General features: G+C 42.4%; 1 protein-coding gene across 1 annotated transcript; it reads left to right on the top strand.

Moving 5' to 3' along the window:
* Positions 1-2106: 2106 nt before the first annotated feature.
* On the top strand, positions 2107-23391 carry LOC116374786 (keratin-associated protein 5-4-like). Its single transcript, XM_031829497.1, has 10 exons — positions 2107-2288; positions 2397-2560; positions 2720-2767; positions 21510-21593; positions 21707-21811; positions 21927-22184; positions 22463-22546; positions 22865-23029; positions 23114-23197; positions 23279-23391. The coding sequence occupies exons 1-10, from the start codon at positions 2107-2109 to the stop codon at positions 23389-23391; spliced, it is 1287 nt and encodes a 428-aa protein (XP_031685357.1).
* The last annotated feature ends 323 nt before the right edge of the window (positions 23392-23714 follow it).

Raw genomic sequence — 23714 nt, 5'->3', positions numbered from 1 at the left:
AATGCTCGGCTATGAAACTCTAACTGACATTTGCTCCTGAGGTACTGACCTGTTGCACCGCCTACAACCACTGTGATTATTATTACTTGACCCTGCTGATCATCTATGTACAGTTGAACATCTTGGCCATGTACTGTTTTAATCTCCACCTGGCAAAGCCAGAAGAGGACTGGCCACCCTTCACAGCCTGGTTCCTCTCTAGGTTTCTTCCTAGGTTCCTGCCTTTCTAGGGAGTTTGTCCTAGCCACTGTGCTTCTACATCTGCATTGCTTGCTGTTTGGAGATTTAGGCTGGGTTTCTGTACAGCACTTTGTGACATCAGCTGATGTAAGAAGGTTTTATAAATACTTTTGATTGATTGATATAATATTAATTACATTTACATTATCTGATACAATTGACACATAATTATCTATCAATGCATGACTAGTGGAGTTACTTTGCTTACACTCAATGATTTTCTCATAGTGAATCTAAAGACAGTTATGGGTAGGAAGTTGTACTTCGCATGGACATTGAGTAGTCTGAAATGGCTCCACAGACAGGTGATGGCACATCTTTGGGCTTCAACAAGCACGGGACAGGAATATATTGGGCATCGTGGCTAATGGATGATTATTGTTGGAATTGTTATAATGTACCATCAAATACGTACCTAGTCCAGTGGTTCTCAACCTTTTTTGGCCATTGTAGGCCCAATCTCACCTTCTCTGCCGAGTGCCCCCAAAGTACCCCTCACATGCATTTTAAATGTAAGCCTATCATATGAAATGAGTCTAAGTATGTCACACCCTTTTCTGTTTCACCCGTCTTTGTGATTGTCTCCACCCCCCTCCACCCCCCCCATCCTCCCCATTATCCCCTGTGTATTTATATCTGTGTTCTCTGTTCGTCTGTTGCCAGTTCGTCTTGTTTGTCAAGTCAACCAGTGGTTTTACCTCAGCTCCTGCTTTCCCAGTCTCTCTTTTTCTCGCCCTTCTGGTTTTGACCCTTGCCTGACCACTCTGCCTGCCCCTGAGCCTGCCTGCCGACCTGTACCTTTGCTGCAACGCTTCCTGGGGTTCGCCACCTTTTATTACCACTTTATCTGGGGTTATAGCACCCTGGCCTCCCTCTGTCTGCACTCATCCCTACCAAGGTTTGGTTCACGTGGTCCTCTGCCACTGACTGGGCATTCCGGGACCTACAACACCACTTCACCACTGCTCCTATCCTCGTTCATCCTAACCTTTCCCGTCAGTTCGTGGCGGAGGCCGATGCTTCGGATGTCGGAGTGGGTGCTGTCCTGTCCCAACGTTCTCCCCTGGACCTTAAGCTGCATCCCTGCGCCTTCTTCTCCCACCGCCTCAGTGTTGTGGAGAGGAACGATGATGTGGGGAATCGGGAGCTTCTCGCGGTGAAGATGTCATTGGAGGAATGGGGTCACTGGCTAGAAGGGGCGGAACATCCATTCATTGTGTGGACTGACCCCAAAAACCTGGAGTATCTTCGCACCGCCCAGTGCCTCAACTCCAGGCAGGCGAGATGGGCCCTGCTGTTAACCCGGTTCAACTTTTCCCTCTTCTACTGGCCGGGTACAAGAATGTCAAACTGGATGCCCTGTCTCACCACTATAACCCCACGGTTACCACCCCGGAGCCTGAGATCATCCTTCCCACCTCATGCCTGGAGACGGAAATCAGCTGCGGTATAGGGAAAAGGGGGGGGGGGCGGATAACCAGATATTTGTGCCTGATGATGTCTGCTCCTCGGTCCTGGAGTGGGCCCATTCCTCCAGGCTTGCCTGTCACCTGGGCTCTCGTCAGACCCTGTCCTTCTCGCGACAACACTTTTGGTGGCCTACTATGGTTCCGGATGTTGCCGCGGTTCATGCCGCCTGCACGGTCTGCTCACAGAACAAGACTCATCGACAAGCTCCGGCTGGTCTTCTCCAACCACTGCCTGTCCCTCACTGTCCCCTGGTCCCAAATATCCCTGGATTTTGTCATGGGTCTCCCTCCGTCTGAGGGCAACACTGCCACCCTGACTGTGGTCGAACGGTTTTCCAAAGCCGCCCACTTCATTCCTCTCCTCAAGCTACCGTCTGCCAAGGAGACCGCCTAGCTCATGGTGCAGCACATCTTCCGGATCCATGGACTCCCAGTGGACATGGTCTCTAACCGGGGTCCGCAGTTCTTGTTCTGGAAGGCGTTCTGCACGCTCATTGGGTCATCGGCTAGCCTGTCCTTTGGATTCCACCCTCAGTCCAGCGGCCAGTCGGAGCAACAGAGACGACTATTCGCTGCCTAGTCTCCGCCAACCACCTGGAGACAGCAACTGGTATGGGTTGAGAACACCTGCAACACCCTTCCTTGCTCTACCATGGGTCTCTCACCCTGTGCTCCTTGGGTTATCAGCCTCCGCTCTTCCCTGGGCAAGAGTAGGTCAGCAAACCCTCTGCCCAGATGTTCATCCGCTGCTGTCGCCGCACCTGGAGGAGAGCTTGGGCTGCTCTGTTGGAGACCACTTCCAGGTATAGGCGACAAGCGGATCGCTACGGGACCCCTGCTACATGATATCGGTTCGGGACCCCCCATTTCATCAGCCCGTTCCCCATCTCTAGAGTCATTTGCACCACTGCCGTTCGTCTTTTGTTACCCCGTACCCTCCGTATTCACCCTACTTTCCATGTGTCTAGGATTAAGCCCGTATCTCGCAGCCCTTTGTCTTCTGTTTGCAGGCCCACCCCTCCTCCCCTTGTCATCGATGGCCATACACAGCGTACACGGTGAGACACCTCTTGAGTGTTCGACCACGGGGCAGGGGTTTCCAGTACCTGGTTGACTGGGAGGGTTATGGCCCAGAGGAGCCATAATGGTGTAAGCATTGGTTAGAGAGTTTAAATACATGCTACAAAGTGTACTAGTGCACACTTCTGGAAAGGTATGGGGAGTTTAGACAGACAGGAGATGCAGACAAAGAAATTAGATGCAGCCTAGCACCAAAAACAGGAAATGACACATGCCATGGTTCCCGGGAAATTTAAATCGAAAAGACTGCTAATGCAAAATTACAAATCCTTTTAAATTGATTATATATTCAGATCGAATTGCACTCAATAAATGTTCTCCTGTACTATGTGTCATACTAGCAAACTATCCCGGGGTAAAAACATGTCTAATCCATTACATTAGCTTTGTAAATCACAGTTGAACAAAATAATGCGATTACTTACCTTTAACGAAGTAAAGGACTTCAGAAGATCTTCTAGTTTTAGTTACCGCGTCCAAAAAATGGTCATTACCTCCACCAACATATACGAGGTGTAATAAAAGCTGTGATTGATGCTTTTTGCATACTCAGAAATTACGATATTAAATGTTGATTTTCATATCGCGTGATTTCTAATGATAGTGTTGATTATATCAACTGATTAGCTCTTTATGGGGTGGATTAAGATGGCTCTTTTGGCAGGTTAGGAAATGCAGCTCACACTCACTGTATCTCCCCCCCTCCCCACACACAAGCCCCAGGCCTAGAGAGTCATTAATTAGAGGTGAGGCCCAGTCAAGTCATCCTCTTCAATCTCTCCCCTCATCTCTTGTCTCCTACTCTCCACCTAACAGAACAAAGGGAACTGGTACACTGTGCCCTCACAGACAAAACTAAAGCACTTGCCTAAGAGGCTTATTTGGTACAGTCGCATAAGCATGAAAATATAACTCCAATGTTACATTGTTATTTCAGATTTTTCTATTGTTATTTCAGTAACTTTTACGCTCTGTTGTGGGTTTGTCCTTGAAGCTACTTGAGAAATTGTCGCTGTCTGTTGTTGGCAATGACTGTATATTTGAATGGACAAAGCCATCAATCAGATGACACTGTTCATTCCTATGTGTAGACTCAATAGCATATAGAAGCTAAATGAAGTCGGTTCAGATGACGTCTCATGAAGACTAAAAGTCGACCGATTATGGTTTTTCAACGCCGATACTGATTACTGGAGGACCCAAAAAAAAGCAGATACCGATTAATCGGCCGATTTTTTTATTTATTTGTAATAATGACAATTACAACAATACTGAATGAACACTTATTTTAACTTAATATAATACATTAAAAAAATAAATTTAGCCTCAAATAAATAATGAAACATGTTCAATTTGGTTTAAATAATGGAAAAACAAAGTGTTGGAGAAGAAAGTAAACGTGCAATATGTGCCATGTGAAAAAGCTAACGTTTCAGTTCCATGCTCAGAACATGAGAACATATGAAAGCTGGTGGTCCTTTTAACATGAGACTTCAATATTCCAAGGTAAGAGGTTTTAGGTTGTAGTTAATATAGTATTTATGGGACTATTTCTCTCTATACCATTCGTATTTCATATACCTTTGACTATTGGATGTTCTTACAGGCACTTTGGTATTGCCAGTGTAACAGTATAGCTTCCGTCCCTCTCCTTGCCCCTACCTGGGCTCGAACCAGGAACACATCGACAACAGCCACCCTCGAAGCATCGTTACCCACCGCGGTCCTTGCAGAGCAAGGGGAACAACTACTCCACATCTCAGAGCGAGTGACGTTTGAAACGCTATTAGCGCGCACCCCGCTATCTAGCTGAACATTTCACATCGGTTACACCAGCCTAATCTCGGGAGTTGATAGGCTTGAAGTCATAAGCAGCTCAATGCTTGAAGCATAGCGAAGAGCTGCTAACAAACGTACGAAAGTGCTGTTTAAATGAATACTTATGAGCCTGCTGCTGACTACCACCACTCATTCAGACAGCTCTATCAAATATCAAATCATAGACTTAATTATAACATAATAACACACGGAAATACGAGCCTTTGGCCATTAATATAGTCGAATCCGGAAACTATCATTTCGAAAACAAAACGTTTATTATTTCAGTGAAATGCGGAACCGTTCCGTATTTTATCTAACGGGTGGCATCCCTAAGTCTAAATATTGCTGTTACATTGTACAACCTTCAATGTTATGTCATAATTACATAAAATTCTGGCATATTAGTTCACAACGAGCCAGGTGGCCCAAGTTTAAAAATATATACTTCTGTGTATTGATTTTAAGAAAGGCATTGATGTTTATAGTTAGGTACATTCGTGCAACGATTGTGCTTTTTCGCAAATGTGCTTTTGTAAAATCATCCCCCGTTTGGCAAAGTTGGCTGTCTTCGTTAGAAAGAAATTGTTTTCACACCGTTCGAAACGAGCCCGGCGGCCCAAACTGCTGCATATACCCTGACTGTAACATTCGTCGTCTTCCTCTGATGAGGAGTAAGAGAGGTCGGACCAATTTGCAGCGTTGTAAGTGCCCATTTTAATACGACAAACTGAACACTCCAAAAATACAAAATAACAAAGTGAAACAAACGAAACGGTCCCGTGTGGTAACAAACACTAACACGGAAAATAATCACCCACGAAACACAATAGAAAACAGGCTACCTAAATATGGTTCTCAATCAGGGACAAGGATTGACAGCTGCCTCTGATTGAGAACCATACCAGGCCAAACACAGAAATAGCAAATCGTAGAAAAACTAACATAGACAACCCACCCAACACACGCCCTGTGTGCGGAGAGACAGCCTGGTGCAGGGGGCTGCCACTGGAGGCCTGGTGTGTGGAGGTGGCACTTGAAAGACCGGTCCGTGAAGGCGCACTGGAGGTCTCGAGCACCGAGCCTGCCCAACCTTACCTGGTTGAATGCTCCCCGTAGCCAGGCCAGTGCGGTGAGGTGGAATAGCACGCACTGGGCTGTGCTGGCGAACCGGGGACACCATGCATATTAACTAAATATGCAGTTTTAAAAATATATACTTGTGCATTGATTTTAAGAAAGGCATTGATGTTTATGATTAGGTACACGTTGGAGCAACGACTATCCGCATCGATTATATTCAACGCAGGACATGCTAGATAAACTAGTAATATCATCAACCAGTGATTAACTAGTGATATAAGGTAAGTCTAATGCTAGCTAGCAACACACCTTGGCTTCTTACTGCATTCACGTAACAGGCTCCTCGTGGACTGCAATGAGAGGCAGGTGGTTAGAGCGTTGGTCTAGTTAACTGTAAGGTTGCAAGATTGAATCACCGAGCTGACAAGGTTAAAATCTGTCGTTCTGCCCCTGAACAAGGCAGTTAACCCATTGAAAATAAGAAGGTACAAATCTGTCGTTATGCCCCTGAACAGGCAGTTAACCCACTGTTCCTAGGCCGTCATTGAAAATAAGAATTTGTTCTTAACTGACTTGCCTAGTTAAATAAAGGTAAAAAAATTAAAAGGTGTAAAAAATTAATAATAATAATAATAGTTTTAAAAATCGCCCAAATCAGTGTCCAAAAATACCGATTTCCAATTGTTATGAAAACTTGAAATCGGGCCTAATTAATCGGCCATTCCGATTAATCGGTCAACCTCTAATGGAGACCTACGCAGTTTTAGTTACTCCAGAAAGTGACATCGCAGGCTAGCTCAGTGCTGCCCCCTCTCATCCACCTGCCGATCTGTTCACCGTTTTCATAGTCCTGTCTCCCCTTGTATGGTACAGGTAACCACGCCACACTATCTCCTCTCTCCCGAGCTTTCACTCACCTTCAGCACATACGCATTGTTGGGGCGATTGACTCTGAACTTACAATGCCAAGCCCCAAGTCGTTCTATTTGTGTTTTTATGCTCTTTATGCCATGACTCCTGCGTGCTTGGTTGACTGTGAACTTGGTTGTTAACCTGACCGTTGAACAGACTGTTTGTTCCCCCACTCGGGACTCTAACTCTCTATTGGTTACACTGACTCTTGGCCTCCCATCCTATTCTAACCATCGCTTCGTGGTCATGATACTTGATGAAATTGCTGTACAATATGATCTTGTTGCCATCTGATGCACATTCAAATGTCATAAAAAATCAACAATGCAGATCTATCCCTGTCCTGATTGTATTACTGCTGGTAATATCGGGAAACGTGCATGTACACCCTGTCCCATATACTGTTGCTAGCCCCAATCATGACCTGTGCTCTGATATCTGCTTCACTAATTTCTTCTCTCCTAAATGTCTGGGTTTTCTGCACATTTACACTAGAAGCTTATTACCTAAAATTGAGTGTGGGTTCACAGCTCCAACGCATATGTGTTGATCATTACTGACACGTGATTAATAAGAAAGAGTGTTTTTAACACTGATGTTAACCTTTCTGGTTATAACCTTTTTCTGAAAGACAGATCTTCAATAGGTGGTAGGGTGGCATTCTTTACCATGGATCACCTTCAGTGCTCGGTTGTTTCCCCAAGTATGTCCCCAAACAATATGACTTGCTGGTTTTAAGCATTACACTTTCAAATAGCTCTTTGTTGACTGTTGCTGGGTGTAAGGGTTGACGCTGGTAGATACGAGAAGCAGGTACAGGGAATGAACATTTAATATCAACGGACATGGAACATGACAGGACAGCGTCTGGACATGAACACATAATGACATTAACACAGGGAACAAACGGGGGAGCAAACAGTTACAGACAATCAACAAAGGGAAGGAGTCCAGGTGAGTCCAATGAACGCTGCTGCACGAATGATGGTAACAGGTGTGTATAATGAAGGGCAGCCTGGCGCCCTCGAGCGCAAGAGAGGGAGAGCAGGAGCTGGGCATGACAGCCTGGTATTGTCGTCCACTATCAGCACCGGCCTGTACCCTAAATGCCCCTTACACTAAGACTGAATATGTCCTGCTAGATCAGGGGTGAGCATCTCCAGTCGCCGGGGGCCTGATTGGTGTCACACTTTTTCTCCATCCCTAATAAACACAGCTGATTAATTGAATGTCATTCTAAACTGAAGATCATCATTAGGTGATTATTGGAGGTGTGTTAGCTGGGGCTGGGGCAACACTATGATACCAATCAGGCCCTCAAGGATTGGAATTGCCCACCCCTGTACAAACTCTGTCGTTCTGCCCCTGAAAAGGCAGTTAACCCACTGTTCCTAGGCCGTCATTGAAAATAAGAATTTGTTCTTAACTGACTTGCCTAGTTAAATAAAGGTAAAAAAAAAAGAAATATATATATATATATATATATATATATATATATAAAATACTCCTCTCTAAACTGGTCGTCTCTGTATACTCGTCGCAAGACCCACTCTCTGATGCTTATTTATAAAACCCTCTTAGATCTCACTCCCCCCCTATCTGAGATAACTATTGCAGCCCTCATCCTCCACATACAACACCCATTCTGCCAGTCACATTCTGTTAAAGGTACCCAAAGCACACACATCCCTGGGTCACTCGTCTTTTCAGTTTGCTGCAGCTAGCGACTGGAACGAGCTGCAACAAACACTCAAAATGGACAGTTTCATCTCCATCACTACATTCAAAGACTCAATCATGGACACTCTTACTGACAGTTGTGGCTGCTTCGCGTGATGTTTTCTTGTCTCTACCTTCTTGCCCTTTGTGTTGTCTAGTTTTAATCCCATCAGGAGGCCTTTTGCCTTTGGTAGGCCGTCATTGTAAATAAGAGTTTGTTCTTAACTGACTTGCCTAGTTAAATAAAGGTAAAATAAAAAGTAAATAGAAATCATTGAGTAATTCAAGTTGAAGGCTGACCGGGGTAATGCAGGCTGCCATTAGCAACAAAACCTTTTCTCCGTGCGTTTCAAGTTTTGTGTTTCAAAGTTTACTTGCACGTGCACAGGATACAACAGGTGTAAAAACAGTGCAGTAACCCTGCCACCCAGGACCTATATGCTAGGCGGTGTCAGAGGAAGGACCTAAAAACTGTCAAAGACTCCAGCCATCCTAGTCATAGACTGTTCTCTCTGCTATCGCACGGCAAGCGATATAGAGTGTCAAGTCTAGGACCTAAAGGTTCCTTAAAAACATGTGGTTTTCAGACAAATTACATGAAAAATATAATATGTAAATACATTTCATGTGATTTGTCCTTTTTCACACGATTTTTTCCAAGTAATTTTTTTGTAAGGGATAGCCTGCACATACATATCCCATGACAATAATTTAATTAAAGCCATAAGGTTAGTGAGTAGTGCCTGTAAGAACTGCATTTAATACCCAAAGGGGGGGACTTCTGTTCTCTTTGCTGAGCTGTCGTGCTCCTGTGAGAAAGCTTCTTTGTGAGCTTATCGACTGGTGGGAAGTTCCAGGTCAGAGAGGCGGCCATATTGATTTAGCTGTTTATAAAGACAGTGGAAAACAGAGCAGCCTCCACTGTGGTGACGGAAGGAGGTCTGGCATCAAGATGTTTGCAACTCTGTCTCTCTCTCTATTTTTCTCTCCTTTTACCTCGCTCTCTTTCTCTCTCTCTATCTCTCCTTTGTATGGACCAGACTCAAAATAACTTTAAAAACAGTTTAGTCTCTCACTCTCTCTGTCTCGCTCACTCTCACTCTCTCTCTCTCTCTCTCTCTCATTCTCCCACTGTGTCTGTCTCTGTCTCTCACTCGATCTCTTTCTTTCTCTGTCTCTCTCTCTCAATTTCTCTCTCTCTCTATCTCTCCTTTCTGTGGACCAAATCAAATATTTTGAAAGTTAAGTATTTTTCTCTGTCTCTCTCTCACTCTGTCTCCCCCTCTCTTTGTTTCTCTGTCTCTCTCAATCTCCCTCTGTGTCTGTCTCTCTCTGTAATCTCTATATTCATCTCCCTCCCTCCCTCCCTCCATCACTACAGTTCAGTATTATGCTGTGTCCATAGGGCCTGATTTCATCTTGGCAGATCTCTCCTCCTCTGAGTCGTCGTCTCCTCCAACCCTGAGTGACTGATTTTGATTTAATTTGGGGAGAAGGGAAAGAAGGGAGCATCCTCTCATACCCTTGCCTGTCCTGGCCTGTGTATGTCACCACTGCTGTGTTGGACCTGCCTGCCTACTTGCCAGATCTGGGCTGAAGTACTATTTGAAATATTTCAAATTCTTTTTAGCAATTGCTTTAGTTGCGTGGTGCACCAGATGGGTGGGGCTGATTGTTTTGAGACTATTCTATTGGTTCTATTGCACCAGGAAAGCTCAATCAAGCCCAGATACATCATTTGAAATGATTTCAAATAGTATTTGAACCCAGGCCTGGTGCTGAGTCACAGAGCCTCCTGCATTTCCTCAGTGTTATTTACACCTCTGTCTGTTGGTTCTGTTACATAAAGAGATGCAGGTTTGGACTGTCTTCACATAAACAGTTGAATGTTTTAACATTGTCAGTAATCCTGCCAGACTTGTGTTTGAGCACCATACTCTAGGCTAAAAAAAAACAGATGACGCTATTGTGAGTTTGAGCCTAAATTGAAGGAAATGGCGCAAAATCCATAACATGTCTCACTATGTACTTATAGAAACAACATTTTATTGCCCGCTGTTTATTTGGAGAAATCTGATCTGAAGTTCAACCCAAAGTCAATCTACAGTAGAACCCTTCAATGTCAGGGGTTAAGAAATGTCACTCAATGATTTTCGATGGTGTGATTTATTTAATCACTGCTGGGTCCATCTCATTGGCTGCTTTTGATTGTAATCGTTGGTCATCAAGGGGATCAGGTGTATTGATTACTGATAGGATGTCCTTTAAACATCACTCAGAGAGGGAGTTTGTGTGTGTGTGTGTGTGTGTGTGTGTGTGTGTGTCTGTGTGTGTGTGTGTGTGTGTGTGTGTGTGTGTGTGTGTGTGTGTGTGTGTGTGTGTGTGTGTGTGTGTGTGTGTGTGTGTGTGTGTGTGTGTGTGTGTGTGTGTGTGTGTGTGTATGTGCGTGCGTGCGTGCGTGTGTGTGTGTTGTCCGTGTTCACACTAATAGGAGGAAATATGTAAATCAGGGGACGTTAACCCCTTGACCTCCAAGTTGTTGTTGTTTCTCCAAAGTCCCTTCGTCCCGACGCTCCCTACTGCCAATATATTTACACCCGGCGCTCCCTACTGCCAATATATTTACACCCGACGCTCCCTACTGCCAATATATTTACACCCGACGCTCCCTACTGCCAATATATTTACACCCGGCGCTCCCTACTGCCAATATATTTACACCCGACGCTCCCTACTGACAATATATTTACACCCGAGGCTCCCTACTGACAATATATTTACACCCGGCGCTCCCTACTGCCAATATATTTACACCCGACGCTCCCTACTGCCAATATATTTACACCCGACGCTCCCTACTGCCAATATATTTACACCCGACGCTCCCTACTGCCAATATATTTACACCCGACGCTCCCTACTGCCAATATATTTATACGTCTATGTCTACATTTATATGTCCTTGTAGAGTGTATCAAGTGTTCTGCATTCATGTCTATTCTGTGTTTTCCTGAATGGACAGGCTCTTTGCACGTACGTAGTTGGCAATTTGAGGACATGCTATCTTTATTACAGTGTAAAATGTTTTTACAAAACAATGGTACCCTCTTCATCTTAGTTCTGTTGATGATGATAGACACTGAACAAAAAATATGAATGCATATAAAGGGTTGGTCCCATGTTTCATGAGCTGAAATAAAAGATCCCAGAAAAGTTCCATATGCACAAAAATGTATTTCTCTCAAATGTTGTGCACCAATTTGTTTACATTCCTGTTAGTGAGCATTTCTCCTTTGCCAAGATAATCCATCCACCTGACAAGTGTGGCATATCAAAAAGCTGACTAAACAACACAATCATTACACAGGTGCACCTTGTGCCGGGGCCTGAGGACAATAAAAGGTCACTCTAAATTGTGCAGTTTTGTCACACAACACAATGCCACAGATGTCTCAATTTTAGAGGGAGGGTGCTACTGGCATGATGACTGCAGGAATGTCCAGCAGAGCTGTTGCCCAAGAATGTAATGTTAATTTCTCTACCATAATCTGCCTCCAAAGTCATTTTAGAGAATTTGGGTGAGCGGTTTGCTGATGTCAACGTTGTGAACAGAGTGCCGAATGATGGCGGTGGAGTTATGGTATGGGCACGTATAAGCTACATACAACGAACACAATTGCATTTTTATTGATGGCAGTTTGAATGCACAAAAATATAATTGAGAGGCCCATTTCTTTAATTAACCTCTTGAAACTAGGGGGCACTTTTTTCATTTTTGGAAAAATAACGTTCCCAAAGTAAACGGGCTATTTTATCAGGACAAAAGGCTAGAATATGCATATAATTGACAGCTTAGGATAGAAAACACACGAAAGTTTCCAAAACTGTAAAAGTATTGTCTGTGAGTATATATTATCGAATAGATATTTGAAAAACACCTTGAGGTTTGATTATAAAAAATGTTTGCCATGTTTCTGTCGATATTATGGATCTAATTTGGAATATTTTTCGGCGTTGTCATGACGTTCTCAACCAAACGTGTAGTACAAACGGAGGTGTTTCGGCTATAAAAATTATCTTTATGGGACAAAATGAAAATTCTCTGTCTAACTGGGAGTCTCGCGAGTGAAAACATCCGAAGCTCATCAAAGGTAAACGATTTAATTTGATTGCTTTTCTGATTTTCGTGACCAAGCTGCCTGCTTCTAGCTAGGCATAATGCTATGCTAGGCTCTCGATAAACTTAAACACATGTTTGTCTTGCTTTGGTTATAAAGCATATTTTCAAAATCTGAGATGACAGGGTGATTCACAAAAGGCTAAGCTGTGTTTCAATATATTTCACTTGTGATTTCATGAATATGAATATTTTCTAGTAATATTTTTTGTCCGTTGCGTTATGCTAACTAGTGTCAGTTGATGAGAGGGAGTTCCAAGATTAAGGTATCTGTCACCGTGACCAACAGATGCATATCTGTATTCCCAGTCATGTGAAATCCATATTGTTGTCATGCTCTGATCCGTTTCACCTGTCCTTGTGATTGTCTCCGCCCGCTCCAGGTGTCGCTTATTTTCCCCAGTGTATTTATCCCTGTGTTTCCTGGCTCTCTGTACCAGTGTATTTATCCCTGTGTTTCCTGGCTCTCTGTACCAGTGTATTTATCCTTGTGTTTCATGTCTCTCTGTACCAGTGTATTTATCCCTGTGTTTCCTGTCTCTCTGTGGCAGTGTATTTATCCCTGTGTTTCCTGCCTCTCTGTACCAGTGTATTTATCCTTGTGTTTCCTGTCTCCCTGTACCAGTGTATTTATCCCTGTGTTTCCTGTCTCTCTGTACCAGTGTATTTATCCCTGTGTTTCCTGTCTCTCTGTAGCAGTGTATGTATCCCTGTGTTTCCTGTCTCTCTGTACCAGTGTATTTACCCCTGTGTTTCCTGTCTCTCTGTAGCAGTGTATTTATCGCTGTGTTTCCTGTCTCTATGTAGCAGTGTATTTATCCCTGTGTTTCCTGTCTCTCTGTACTAGTGTATTTATCCCTTTGTTTCCTGTCTCTCTGTAGCAGTGTATTTATCCCTGTGTTTCCTGTCTCTCTGTACCAGTGTATTTATCCCTGTGTTTCCTGTCTCTCTGTACCAGTGTATTTATCCCTGTGTTTCCTGTCTCTCTGTACCAGTGTATTTATCCCTGTGTTTCCTGCCTTTCTGTACCAGTGTATTTATCCCTGTGTTTCCTGCCTCTCTGTACCAGTGTATTTATCTCTGTGTTTCCTGCCTCTCTGTACCAGTGTATTTATCCCTGTGTTTCCTGTCTCTCTGTACCAGTTCGTCTTGAATGTTCCAAGTCAACCAGCGTTTTACCACGTTCTCCTACTTTTTGCTATTCTCCTTTTTCTAGTCTTCATGGTTTTGACCCTTGCCTGTTTCTGGACTTTGTACCCGCCTGCCTGACCATTCTGACTGCCTTGACCACGAGCCTGTCTGCCACTTGTACCCACCTGCCTGACCATTCTGTCTGCCTTGACCATGAGCCTGCCTGACCATTCTGACTGCCTTGACCATGAGCCTGTCTGCCACCCTGTACCTCCTGGACTCTGATCTGGTTTTCACCTCTTTGCCTGTCCACGACCATTCTCTTGCCTACTCCTTTTGGATGAATAAACATTGTAAGACTCCAACCATCTTCCTCCTGTGCCTGCATTTGGGTCACAACTTGTGCCTTGATAGATGAATTTATTTCAAGTGACTGATTTAGTCTTATGAACTGTAACTCAGTCAAATCTTTGATATTGTTGCATGTTGCGTTTATATTTTTGTTCTGTGTAGGTTCAACAATCCTTAGGAAAATCCTCACTTTTGCTTTTCATCTCTTGACGTGCGTAACCGCTGCATGGTTTCTATGGCGATGACTGTAGAAAATGCAGTCAGGTTGCCTTGTGAGGAAAGAACCATCTATTTCATCGCTCTACTGTAGCTTGAGGATGGAGTGTTTACTCTACAACTATACACTACTCTACTCTACTACCATACTCAACTTTACTCTACAACTCTACTCTACACTACTCTACTACCATACTCTACTTTACAACTATACACTACACTACTCTACTCTACTCTGTTACTCTACACGACTCTACTACCATACATTACACTCTACTACACTACACTACTCTACACTACTCTACACTACACTACACTACACTACTCTACACTACTACTCTACACTACACTACTCTACTCTACTCTAAACTACTACTCTACACTACTCTACACTACACTACATGACACTACTCTACTCTACTCTACTCTACTCTACTCTACTCTACTCTACTCTACTCTACTCTACTCTACTCTACTCTACACTACACTACTCTACTCTAAACTACTACTCTACACTACTCTACTCTACACTACTCTACTACTCTATACTACTCTACTCTAAACTACTACTCGACTCTACTACTATACACTACTCGACTCTACTACACACTACTCTACTCTAAACTAGTACTATACACTTCTCAACTCTACTCTACGATACTCTACTACTATACACTACTCTACTACTTCTCTACTCTACTACAGTACACTACTCTACTACTCTATTCTACTACTCCACTCTACTACTATACACTACTCTACTATATTCTACTACAGTACACTACTCTACTACTCTATTCTACTACTCTACTCTACTACTACACACTACTCTACTACTCTATTCTACTACTCCACTCTACTACTATACACTACTCTACTATATTCTACTACAGTACACTACTCTACTACTCTATTATACTACTCTACTTTACTACTACACACTACTCTACTATATTTTACTACTCTACTCTACTCTAAAACTAGACACCCCTCCACTACTCTACTCCACTATATTTTACTACTCCGCTCTACTCTACTCTGCTACTATACACTTACCCATTCTACTACTATACTATACTCTACTACTATACTCTACTACTATATACTACTCTACTCTACTACTCAACCCTACTCTACTCTACTCCACCATACTACCATACTCCAATATACTACTATGCACCACTATACTCCACTATACCACTATACTCTACTCTACTCTACTACCGTACTCTACTATACCACTATACTCTACTCTACTACTATGCACCACTCTACTCTACTATACCACTATACTCTACTCTACTCTAATCCACTACTATACTCTACTCTACAACTATAATCCACTCTACTCTACTCTGCTATGCTATACTATTATACTCTACTCTACTTTACCATACCACCATACTCTACTCTACTGCTATACTCTACTCTACTCTACTCTACTCTACTATACAGCTATACTCTACTCTGCTCTACTACTATACTCTACTCTGCTACTATACTCTACGACTATACTCCACTCTACTCTATCGCACTACTATACACTTCTCTACTCTATGATACTACTACACTGTACTCTACTCTACTGCTATACTCTACTCAACTACTATACTCCACTCTACTCTACTCCACTCTACTCTGCTATACCACTATATTCTGCTCGACTTTACTATACTACTACACTCTACTCTACTCTACAACTACACTCAACTCTACTATACTACTATACTATACTCTACTACTACACTCTACTCTACTCTGCTATATTACGATACTCTACTCAACTACTCTACTCTACTCTACTCTACTCTACTCTACTACTATGCACTACTATCCTTCCTGTTTGGCCCTGTCCGGGGGTATCATTGGATGGGGCCACAGTGTCTCCTGACCCCTCCTGTCTCAGCCTCCAGTATTTATGCTGCAGTAGTTTATGTGTCTGGGGCTAGGGTCAGTTTGTTATATCTGGAGTACTTCTCCTGTCTTATCCGGTGTCCTGTGTGAATTTAAGTATGCTCTCTCTAATTCTCTCTTTCTCTCTTTCTTTCTCTCTCTCGGAGGACCTGAGCCGTAGGACCATGCCTCAGGACTACCTGGCATGATGACTCCTTGCTGTCCCCAGTCCACCTGGCTGTGCTGCTGCTCCAGTTTAAACTGTTCTGCCTGCAGCTATGGAATCCTGACCTGTTCACCGGACATGCTACCTGTCCCAGACCTATTATTTGACCATGCTGGTCATTTATGAACATTTGAACATCTTGGCCATGTTCTGTTATAATCTCCACTTGGCACAGCCAGAAGAGGACTGGCCACCCCTCATAGCCTGGTTCCTCTCTAGGTTTCTAGTTTTTCCTAGCCAACGTGCTTCAACACCTGCATTGCTTGCTGTTTGGGGTTTTAGGCTGGGTTTCTGTACAGCACTTTGAGATATCAGCTGATGTACGAAGGGCTATATAAATACATTTGATTTGATTTGATTTGGATTTACTCTACTCTACTACGGAGCACTACTCTACTCTACTATAGTATTATACTCTACTCCTCTCTGCTCTACTACACTACTCTACTACTCCACTCTGCTACTTTACACTACTCTACTACTAAACATTACTCTACACTACTACTATACACTACTCTACTCTACTACTCCTCACTACTCTACTACTCTACTACCCTACTCTACGAACATACTCTACCTTACTCTACAACTATACACTACACTACTCTACTCTATTACTATACACTACACAACTCTACTCTACACTACTACTATACACTACACAACTGTACTCTACTCCACTACTCTACTACTCTACACTACTCTACTACCATACTCTACACTACTCTACACTACTCTACTCTACTCTACTACTATACACTACTCTACTCTACTACTCTACTACTATACACTACTATACTCTACTACTATACACCACTCTACTCTACTCTACTCTACTCTACTACTCTACTACTATACACTACTATACTCTACTACTATACACCACTCTACTCTACTCTACTCTACTCTACTCTACTACTCTACTACTATACACCACTCTACTCTACTCTACTCTACTACTCTACTACTATACACTACTCTACTCTACTACTATACACTACTCTACTCTACTACTATATACTAGTCTACTCTACTGCTACTCCATTACTCTACTCTACTACTATACACTACTCTACTCTACTACTATATACTACTATACTCTACTACTATACACCACTCTACTCTACTCTACTCTACTCTGCTACTATACACTACTATACTCTACTACTATACACCACTCTACTCTACTCTACTCTACTCTACTCTACTACTCTACTACTATACACCACTCTACTCTACTCTACTGCTATACTCTACTACTATATACTACTCTACTCTACTACTATATACTACTCTACTCTACTACTATACACCACTCTACTCTACTACTATACACCACTCTATTCTACTCTACTCTACTCTACTCTACTACTATACACTACTCTACTCTACTACTATACACTACTCTACTCTACTACTATATACTACTCTACTCTACTACTATACACTACTCTACTCTACTACTATACACTACTCTACTCTACTACTATACTCTACTGCTATACTCTACTACTATATACTACTCTACTCTACTCTACTACTATACACTACTATAATACACTACTCAACTATACTTAATTATACACTACTCCATCTGCTACTCTACTATATTATACTCTGCTAGTCTACTCTACTCTACTAGTCTACTCTACTCTATTATACTCTGCTACTCTACTCTACTCTGCTCTACTATATTATACTCTGCTACTCTACTCTACTCTATTATACTCTGCTACTATTCTCTACTCTACTCTACTCTACTATATTATACTCTGCTAGTCTACTCTACTATATTATACTCTGCTAGTCTACTCTACTATATTATACTCTGCTGCTATACTCTACTCTACTCTACTCTACTCTACTCTACTCTATTATACTCTGCTACTATACTCCACTCTACTCTACTCTACTATACTCTTCTATATACTACTCTACTCCACTCTACTATATTATACTCTGCTACTATACTCTACTCTACTATACTCTGCTATACTCTACTCTATTATACTCTGCTACTCTACTATATTCTATTCTACTCTACTCTAGCAGTTATTAAATCAGACCAGAGTTCCATTACGCTTGTGAAGACATACCACTCGAAGATGGTTTAAACTCACACTGACAGGTGTTCACACTAAGCATTCTATTATAGGCCTGTATTTCTAAATTGTGTTAGCATTGGATAACAACATTACCTTATTTACATCAACTGTTCATTAAATCTCCCTGCATCCCATACCACATCAGAGGTTTAATACAATGGGAGTGAGGCCACACCTGATTACCTCTAGGGGACAAGGTTGTTGATCAGAATGCATACAGCTTTCACACCAGCCACCACCAAAATGGGCAACAAATAGAACATGGAATATCTTATCGGGTTTACGCAGCCAGGTCCGACTGTCTGCCTGGACTTTGAGTTTGCATTTTAATGACAGAAAGGAGAGTAATACATTATTAAACCAATCAAAGAGCCTCTGTTGTTTTTTTGACAACAGGCCCCAGTCCCCGTTCTACACTGTCAATAAATAGAACATGTGCAAGTGCACTACGTAGGGAACAGGGTGCCACTTGAGGCCAATGTGAGCCTCTGCAGGTAATTTATGCGTCATGGATTGGAGTTGTATTCTGGTGGAGCTACTTTAAAAGTCATTTCTAGAACATCGTTGGAAGGAGAGCTTTTAAGTTTCGAGGGAATTATTCCAGTAGCTTTCAGAAACAACTTGTCAGGTGAAAGAGCCTATAATGAAATGCGTTAACAATTGGCAAAGAAGGAAATCATGTTTAAAAAATACAGATTCTGAAACTAACTTTTTTATGTATGTGATTCTAGTAGCCACCTTTTGTCTTGATGATAGTCTTGAATGAGTTCCCACATATTCTGAGCACTTGTTGGCTGCTTTTCCTTCACTCTGCTGTTGAACTCATCACAAACCAATTGGGTTGAGGTCGGGTTAATTGGGTAGAGGTTGGGTGATTGTGTAGGCCAGGTCATCTGATGCAGCACTCCATCACTCTCCTTCTTGGTCAAATAGTCCTTACACAGCCTGGAGGTATGTTGGGTCATTGTCCTATTGAAAAACAAATGATAGTTCCACTAAGCACAAACCAGGTGGGATGGCGTATCGCTGCAGAATTCTGTGGTAGCCATACTGCTTAAGTGTCACCAGCAAAGCACCCCCAAACCATCACACCTCTTCCACCATGCGTCATGGTGGGAACTACACATGCAGAGGTAATCAGTTCACCTACTCTGTGTCTCACAAAGAATGGTGGTTGGAACCATACACCTATAATTTGGACTCATCAGACCAATGGACAGATTTCCACTGGTCTAATGTCCATTGCTCGTGGTTCTTGGCTCAAGCAGGGCTCATCTTCTTATTGGTATCCATTAGTAGTGGTTTCTTTGTAGCAATTTGACCATGAAAACCTGATTCACGCAGTCTCCTCTGAACAGTTGATGTTGAGATGTGTTTGTTACTTGAACTCTGTGAAGCATTTGTTTGGACTGTAATTTCTCTTTGCTTATTTGCCATAATATGGACTTGGTGTTTTACCAAATTACTTGGTCGTTTACTTGGTCATTTACCAAATAGGGCTACCACCCCTACCTTGTCACAACACAACTGATTTGCTCAAACGCATTAAGAAGGAAAGAAATTCCACAAATTAACTTTTAACAAGGCACACCTGTTAATTGAATACATCCCAGGTGACTACCTCATGAAGCTGGTTGAGAGAACGCCACAGTGCAAAGCTGTCATCAAGGTAAATGGTGGCTACTTTTAAGAATCTCAAATTTAAAATATATTTTGATTTGTTAACACTTTTTTGGTTACTAATGTAGATGATTCCATGTGTTATTTTATAGTTTTGATGTCTACTATTTTTCTACAATGTAGAAAATAGTAAAAAATAAACCTTTGAATGAGTAGGTGTTTCCAAACTTTTGACTGTATAAATATATACAAATACAAACAATGGAGTAAGAAACTATTTTATTTTTGGTTCTGGTGGGGGTAAGATAGTTGAACTAAGATCACGAGTCATTTATACTATGATATTGTATATCATTAATTTAACATTCAAAAGGCACTCACACATATGAGCTATCTTTTTTTGCAGGTGCAATGTAACAGATGAATAAGATGAGAAGAAAGAGTCCATTAATGGAGGTACAGGATGCCTTTTAAATAGTTATTTTGGGGGGGATGAAGGTATTCACAGGTTGGAGGAGAGAGAAGAGAGAGTATCAGCATGCATTCATCAACGCCATCTTCACAGAAATTACAGTGGCAAGATAAAAAGATAATTTCACATATTGAGTTTTCAATCCATGTTGTAAAACTGTATCTGAAAGACCACCATCACTTTAATTATATACCTCCCAACTATCTCTGTATTTATTCCTGACCTGTGATGTCCCACCTGCACATCACATAGCTATTTTCCTAGCCTGGATGTCAGTCTGTTTCTGCTCTCTTGCCAGCTCCCACTGGAGCGAACAGATCTGGGATCAGGCCACTGTTTAACCATTTTAGGGAAAGATTTGCCACACGTTTTCACCAGGTTCAGAGTAAAGGTGCTATGTGTAAAGGTGCTACGTGTAAAGGATACTACGTGTAAAGGTGCTACGTGTAAAGGTTCTACGTGTAAAGGTGCTACGTGTAAAGGTGCTACGTGGAAAGGTTCTACGTGTAAAGGTGCTACGTGTAAAGGCGCTACGTGTAAAGGATGCTACGTGTAAAGGTGCTACGTGTAAAGGTTCTACGTGTAAAGGATGCTACGTGTAAAGGTTCTACGTGTAAAGGTGCTATGTGTAAAGGTGCTACGTGTAAAGGTTCTATGTGTAAAGGATTCTACGTGTAAAGGTTCTACGTGTAAAGGTGCTATGTGTAAAGGTGCTACGTGTAAAGGTTCTACGAGTAAAGGTTCTACGTGTAAAGGATGCTACGTGTAAAGGTTCTACGTGTAAAGGTGCTACGTGTAAAGGTGCTACGTGTAAAGGTGCTACGTGTATAGGTGCTACGCGTAAAGGATGCTACGTGTAAAGGATGCTATGTGTAAGGGTTCTACGTTTAAAGAACTCTGTGTAAAGGTGCTATGTGTAAAGGTTCTATGTGTAAAGGTGCTACATGAAAAGGTTCTACGTGTAAAGGTTCTATGTGTAAAGGTTCTATGTGTATAGGTGCTACGTGTAAAGGTTCTACGTGTAAAGGTTCTACGTGTAAAGGTTCTACGTGTCTAGGTGCTACGTGTATAAGTGCTACGCGTAAAGGATGCTATGTGTATAGGTGGTACGTGTAAAGGTGCTACGTGTATAGGTGCTACCTGCAAAGGATGCTACGTGTAAAGGTTCTACGTGTAAAGGTGCTACGTGTAAAGGTGCTACGTTTAAAGGTGCTACGTGTAAAGGTGCTACGTGTAAAGGTGCTACGTGCAAAGGTGCTACGTGTAAAGGTTCTACGTGTAAAGGTGCTATGTTCAAAGGTGCAAAGGTGCTAAGTGTAAAAGGTGCTACGTGTAAAGGTGCTACGTGTAAAGGTGCTATGTGTAAAAGGTGCTATGTGTAAATGTGCTATGTGTAAACGTGCTATGTGTAAAGGTGCTACGTGTAAAGGTTCTACGTGTAAAGGTGCTACGTGTAAAGGTGCTACGTGTAAAGGTGCTACGTGTAAAGGTGCTACGTTTAAAGGTACTACGTGTAAAGGTGCTACGTGTAAAGGTGCTACGTGCAAAGGTGCTACGTGTAAAGGTTCTACGTGTAAAGGTGCTATGTTCAAAGGTGCAAAGGTGCTAAGTGTAAAAGGTGCTACGTGTAAAGGTGCTATGTGTAAAGGTGCTACGTGTAAAGGTTCTACGAGTAAAGGTTCTACGTGTAAAGGATGCTACGTGTAAAGGTTCTACGTGTAAAGGTTCTACGTGTAAAGGTGCTACGTGTAAAGGTGCTACGTGTAAAGGTGCTACGTGTATAGGTGCTACGCGTAAAGGATGCTACGTGTAAAGGATGCTATGTGTAAGGGTTCTACGTTTAAAGAACTCTGTGTAAAGGTGCTATGTGTAAAGGTTCTATGTGTAAAGGTGCTACATGAAAAGGTTCTACGTGTAAAGGTTCTATGTGTAAAGGTTCTATGTGTATAGGTGCTACGTGTAAAGGTTCTACGTGTAAAGGTTCTACGTGTAAAGGTTCTACGTGTCTAGGTGCTACGTGTATAAGTGCTACGCGTAAAGGATGCTATGTGTATAGGTGGTACGTGTAAAGGTGCTACGTGTATAGGTGCTACCTGCAAAGGATGCTACGTGTAAAGGTTCTACGTGTAAAGGTGCTACGTGTAAAGGTGCTACGTTTAAAGGTGCTACGTGTAAAGGTGCTACGTGTAAAGGTGCTACGTGCAAAGGTGCTACGTGTAAAGGTTCTACGTGTAAAGGTGCTATGTTCAAAGGTGCAAAGGTGCTAAGTGTAAAAGGTGCTACGTGTAAAGGTGCTACGTGTAAAGGTGCTATGTGTAAAAGGTGCTATGTGTAAAGGTGCTATGTGTAAAGGTTCTACGTGTAAAGGTGCTACGTGTAAAGGTGCTACGTGTAAAGGTGCTACGTGTAAAGGTGCTACGTTTAAAGGTACTACGTGTAAAGGTGCTACGTGTAAAGGTGCTACGTGCAAAGGTGCTACGTGTAAAGGTTCTACGTGTAAAGGTGCTATGTTCAAAGGTGCAAAGGTGCTAAGTGTAAAAGGTGCTACGTGTAAAGGTGCTATGTGTAAAGGTGCTATGTGTAAATGTGCTACGTGTAAAGGTGCTACGTGTAAAGGTGCTACGTGTAAAGGTGCTACGTGCAAAGGTGCTACGTGTAAAGGTGCTACGTGCAAAGGTGCTACGTGTAAAGGTGCTATGTTCAAAGGTGCTACGTGTAAAGGTGCTATGTGTAAACATGCTATGTGTAAATGTGCTACGTGTAAAGGTTCTACGTGTAAAGGTGCTACGTGTAAAGGTGCTACGTGTAAAGGTGCTACACCCAGAACTTCTCAGAACTTCTCCCCTGTGTGGAACATAGGCGAATTTCAACAGCACTAGGCTACATTTAAACAAATCTCCTCCTCCCCGCATTAAATTTCCCCATAACATGGCATAGACCCTCTCTTGAGGCTTTTTGTAAAGTCTGCTTCCAACTCTAGATCCCCTGAACGCAGCTCACTTTCCAGCTCACTTTCCAGCTCACTTTCCAGCGCACACTCTCAAACACATACAGTTGAAGTCGGAAGTTTACATACACCTTAACCAAATACATTTAAACTCAGTTTTTCACAATTCATGACATTTAATCCTAGTAAATATTCCCTGTTTTAGGTCAGGTAGGATCACCACCTTATTTTAATAATGTGAAATGTCAGAATAAT

The sequence above is a fragment of the Oncorhynchus kisutch genome, linkage group LG8 (assembly GCF_002021735.2).
Source record: "Oncorhynchus kisutch isolate 150728-3 linkage group LG8, Okis_V2, whole genome shotgun sequence".
NCBI lineage: Eukaryota > Metazoa > Chordata > Actinopteri > Salmoniformes > Salmonidae > Oncorhynchus > Oncorhynchus kisutch.
This window is presented reverse-complemented; position numbering and strand designations above follow the sequence as displayed.

Bases quoted from the DNA above. Each gene is read 5' to 3' on its own strand.
- LOC116374786 (XM_031829497.1), top strand. From the start codon at position 2,107: ATGGTGCAGCACATCTTCCGGATCCATGGACTCCCAGTGGACATGGTC. The intron at 22,185-22,462 runs GTAAAGGTTCTA...CTATGTGTATAG, and splicing joins TACGTGTAAAGGTTCTACGA to GTGCTACGTGTAAAGGTTCT. The intron at 23,198-23,278 runs GTAAAGGTGCTA...CTACGTGTAAAG, and splicing joins TACGTGCAAAGGTGCTACGT to GTTCTACGTGTAAAGGTGCT.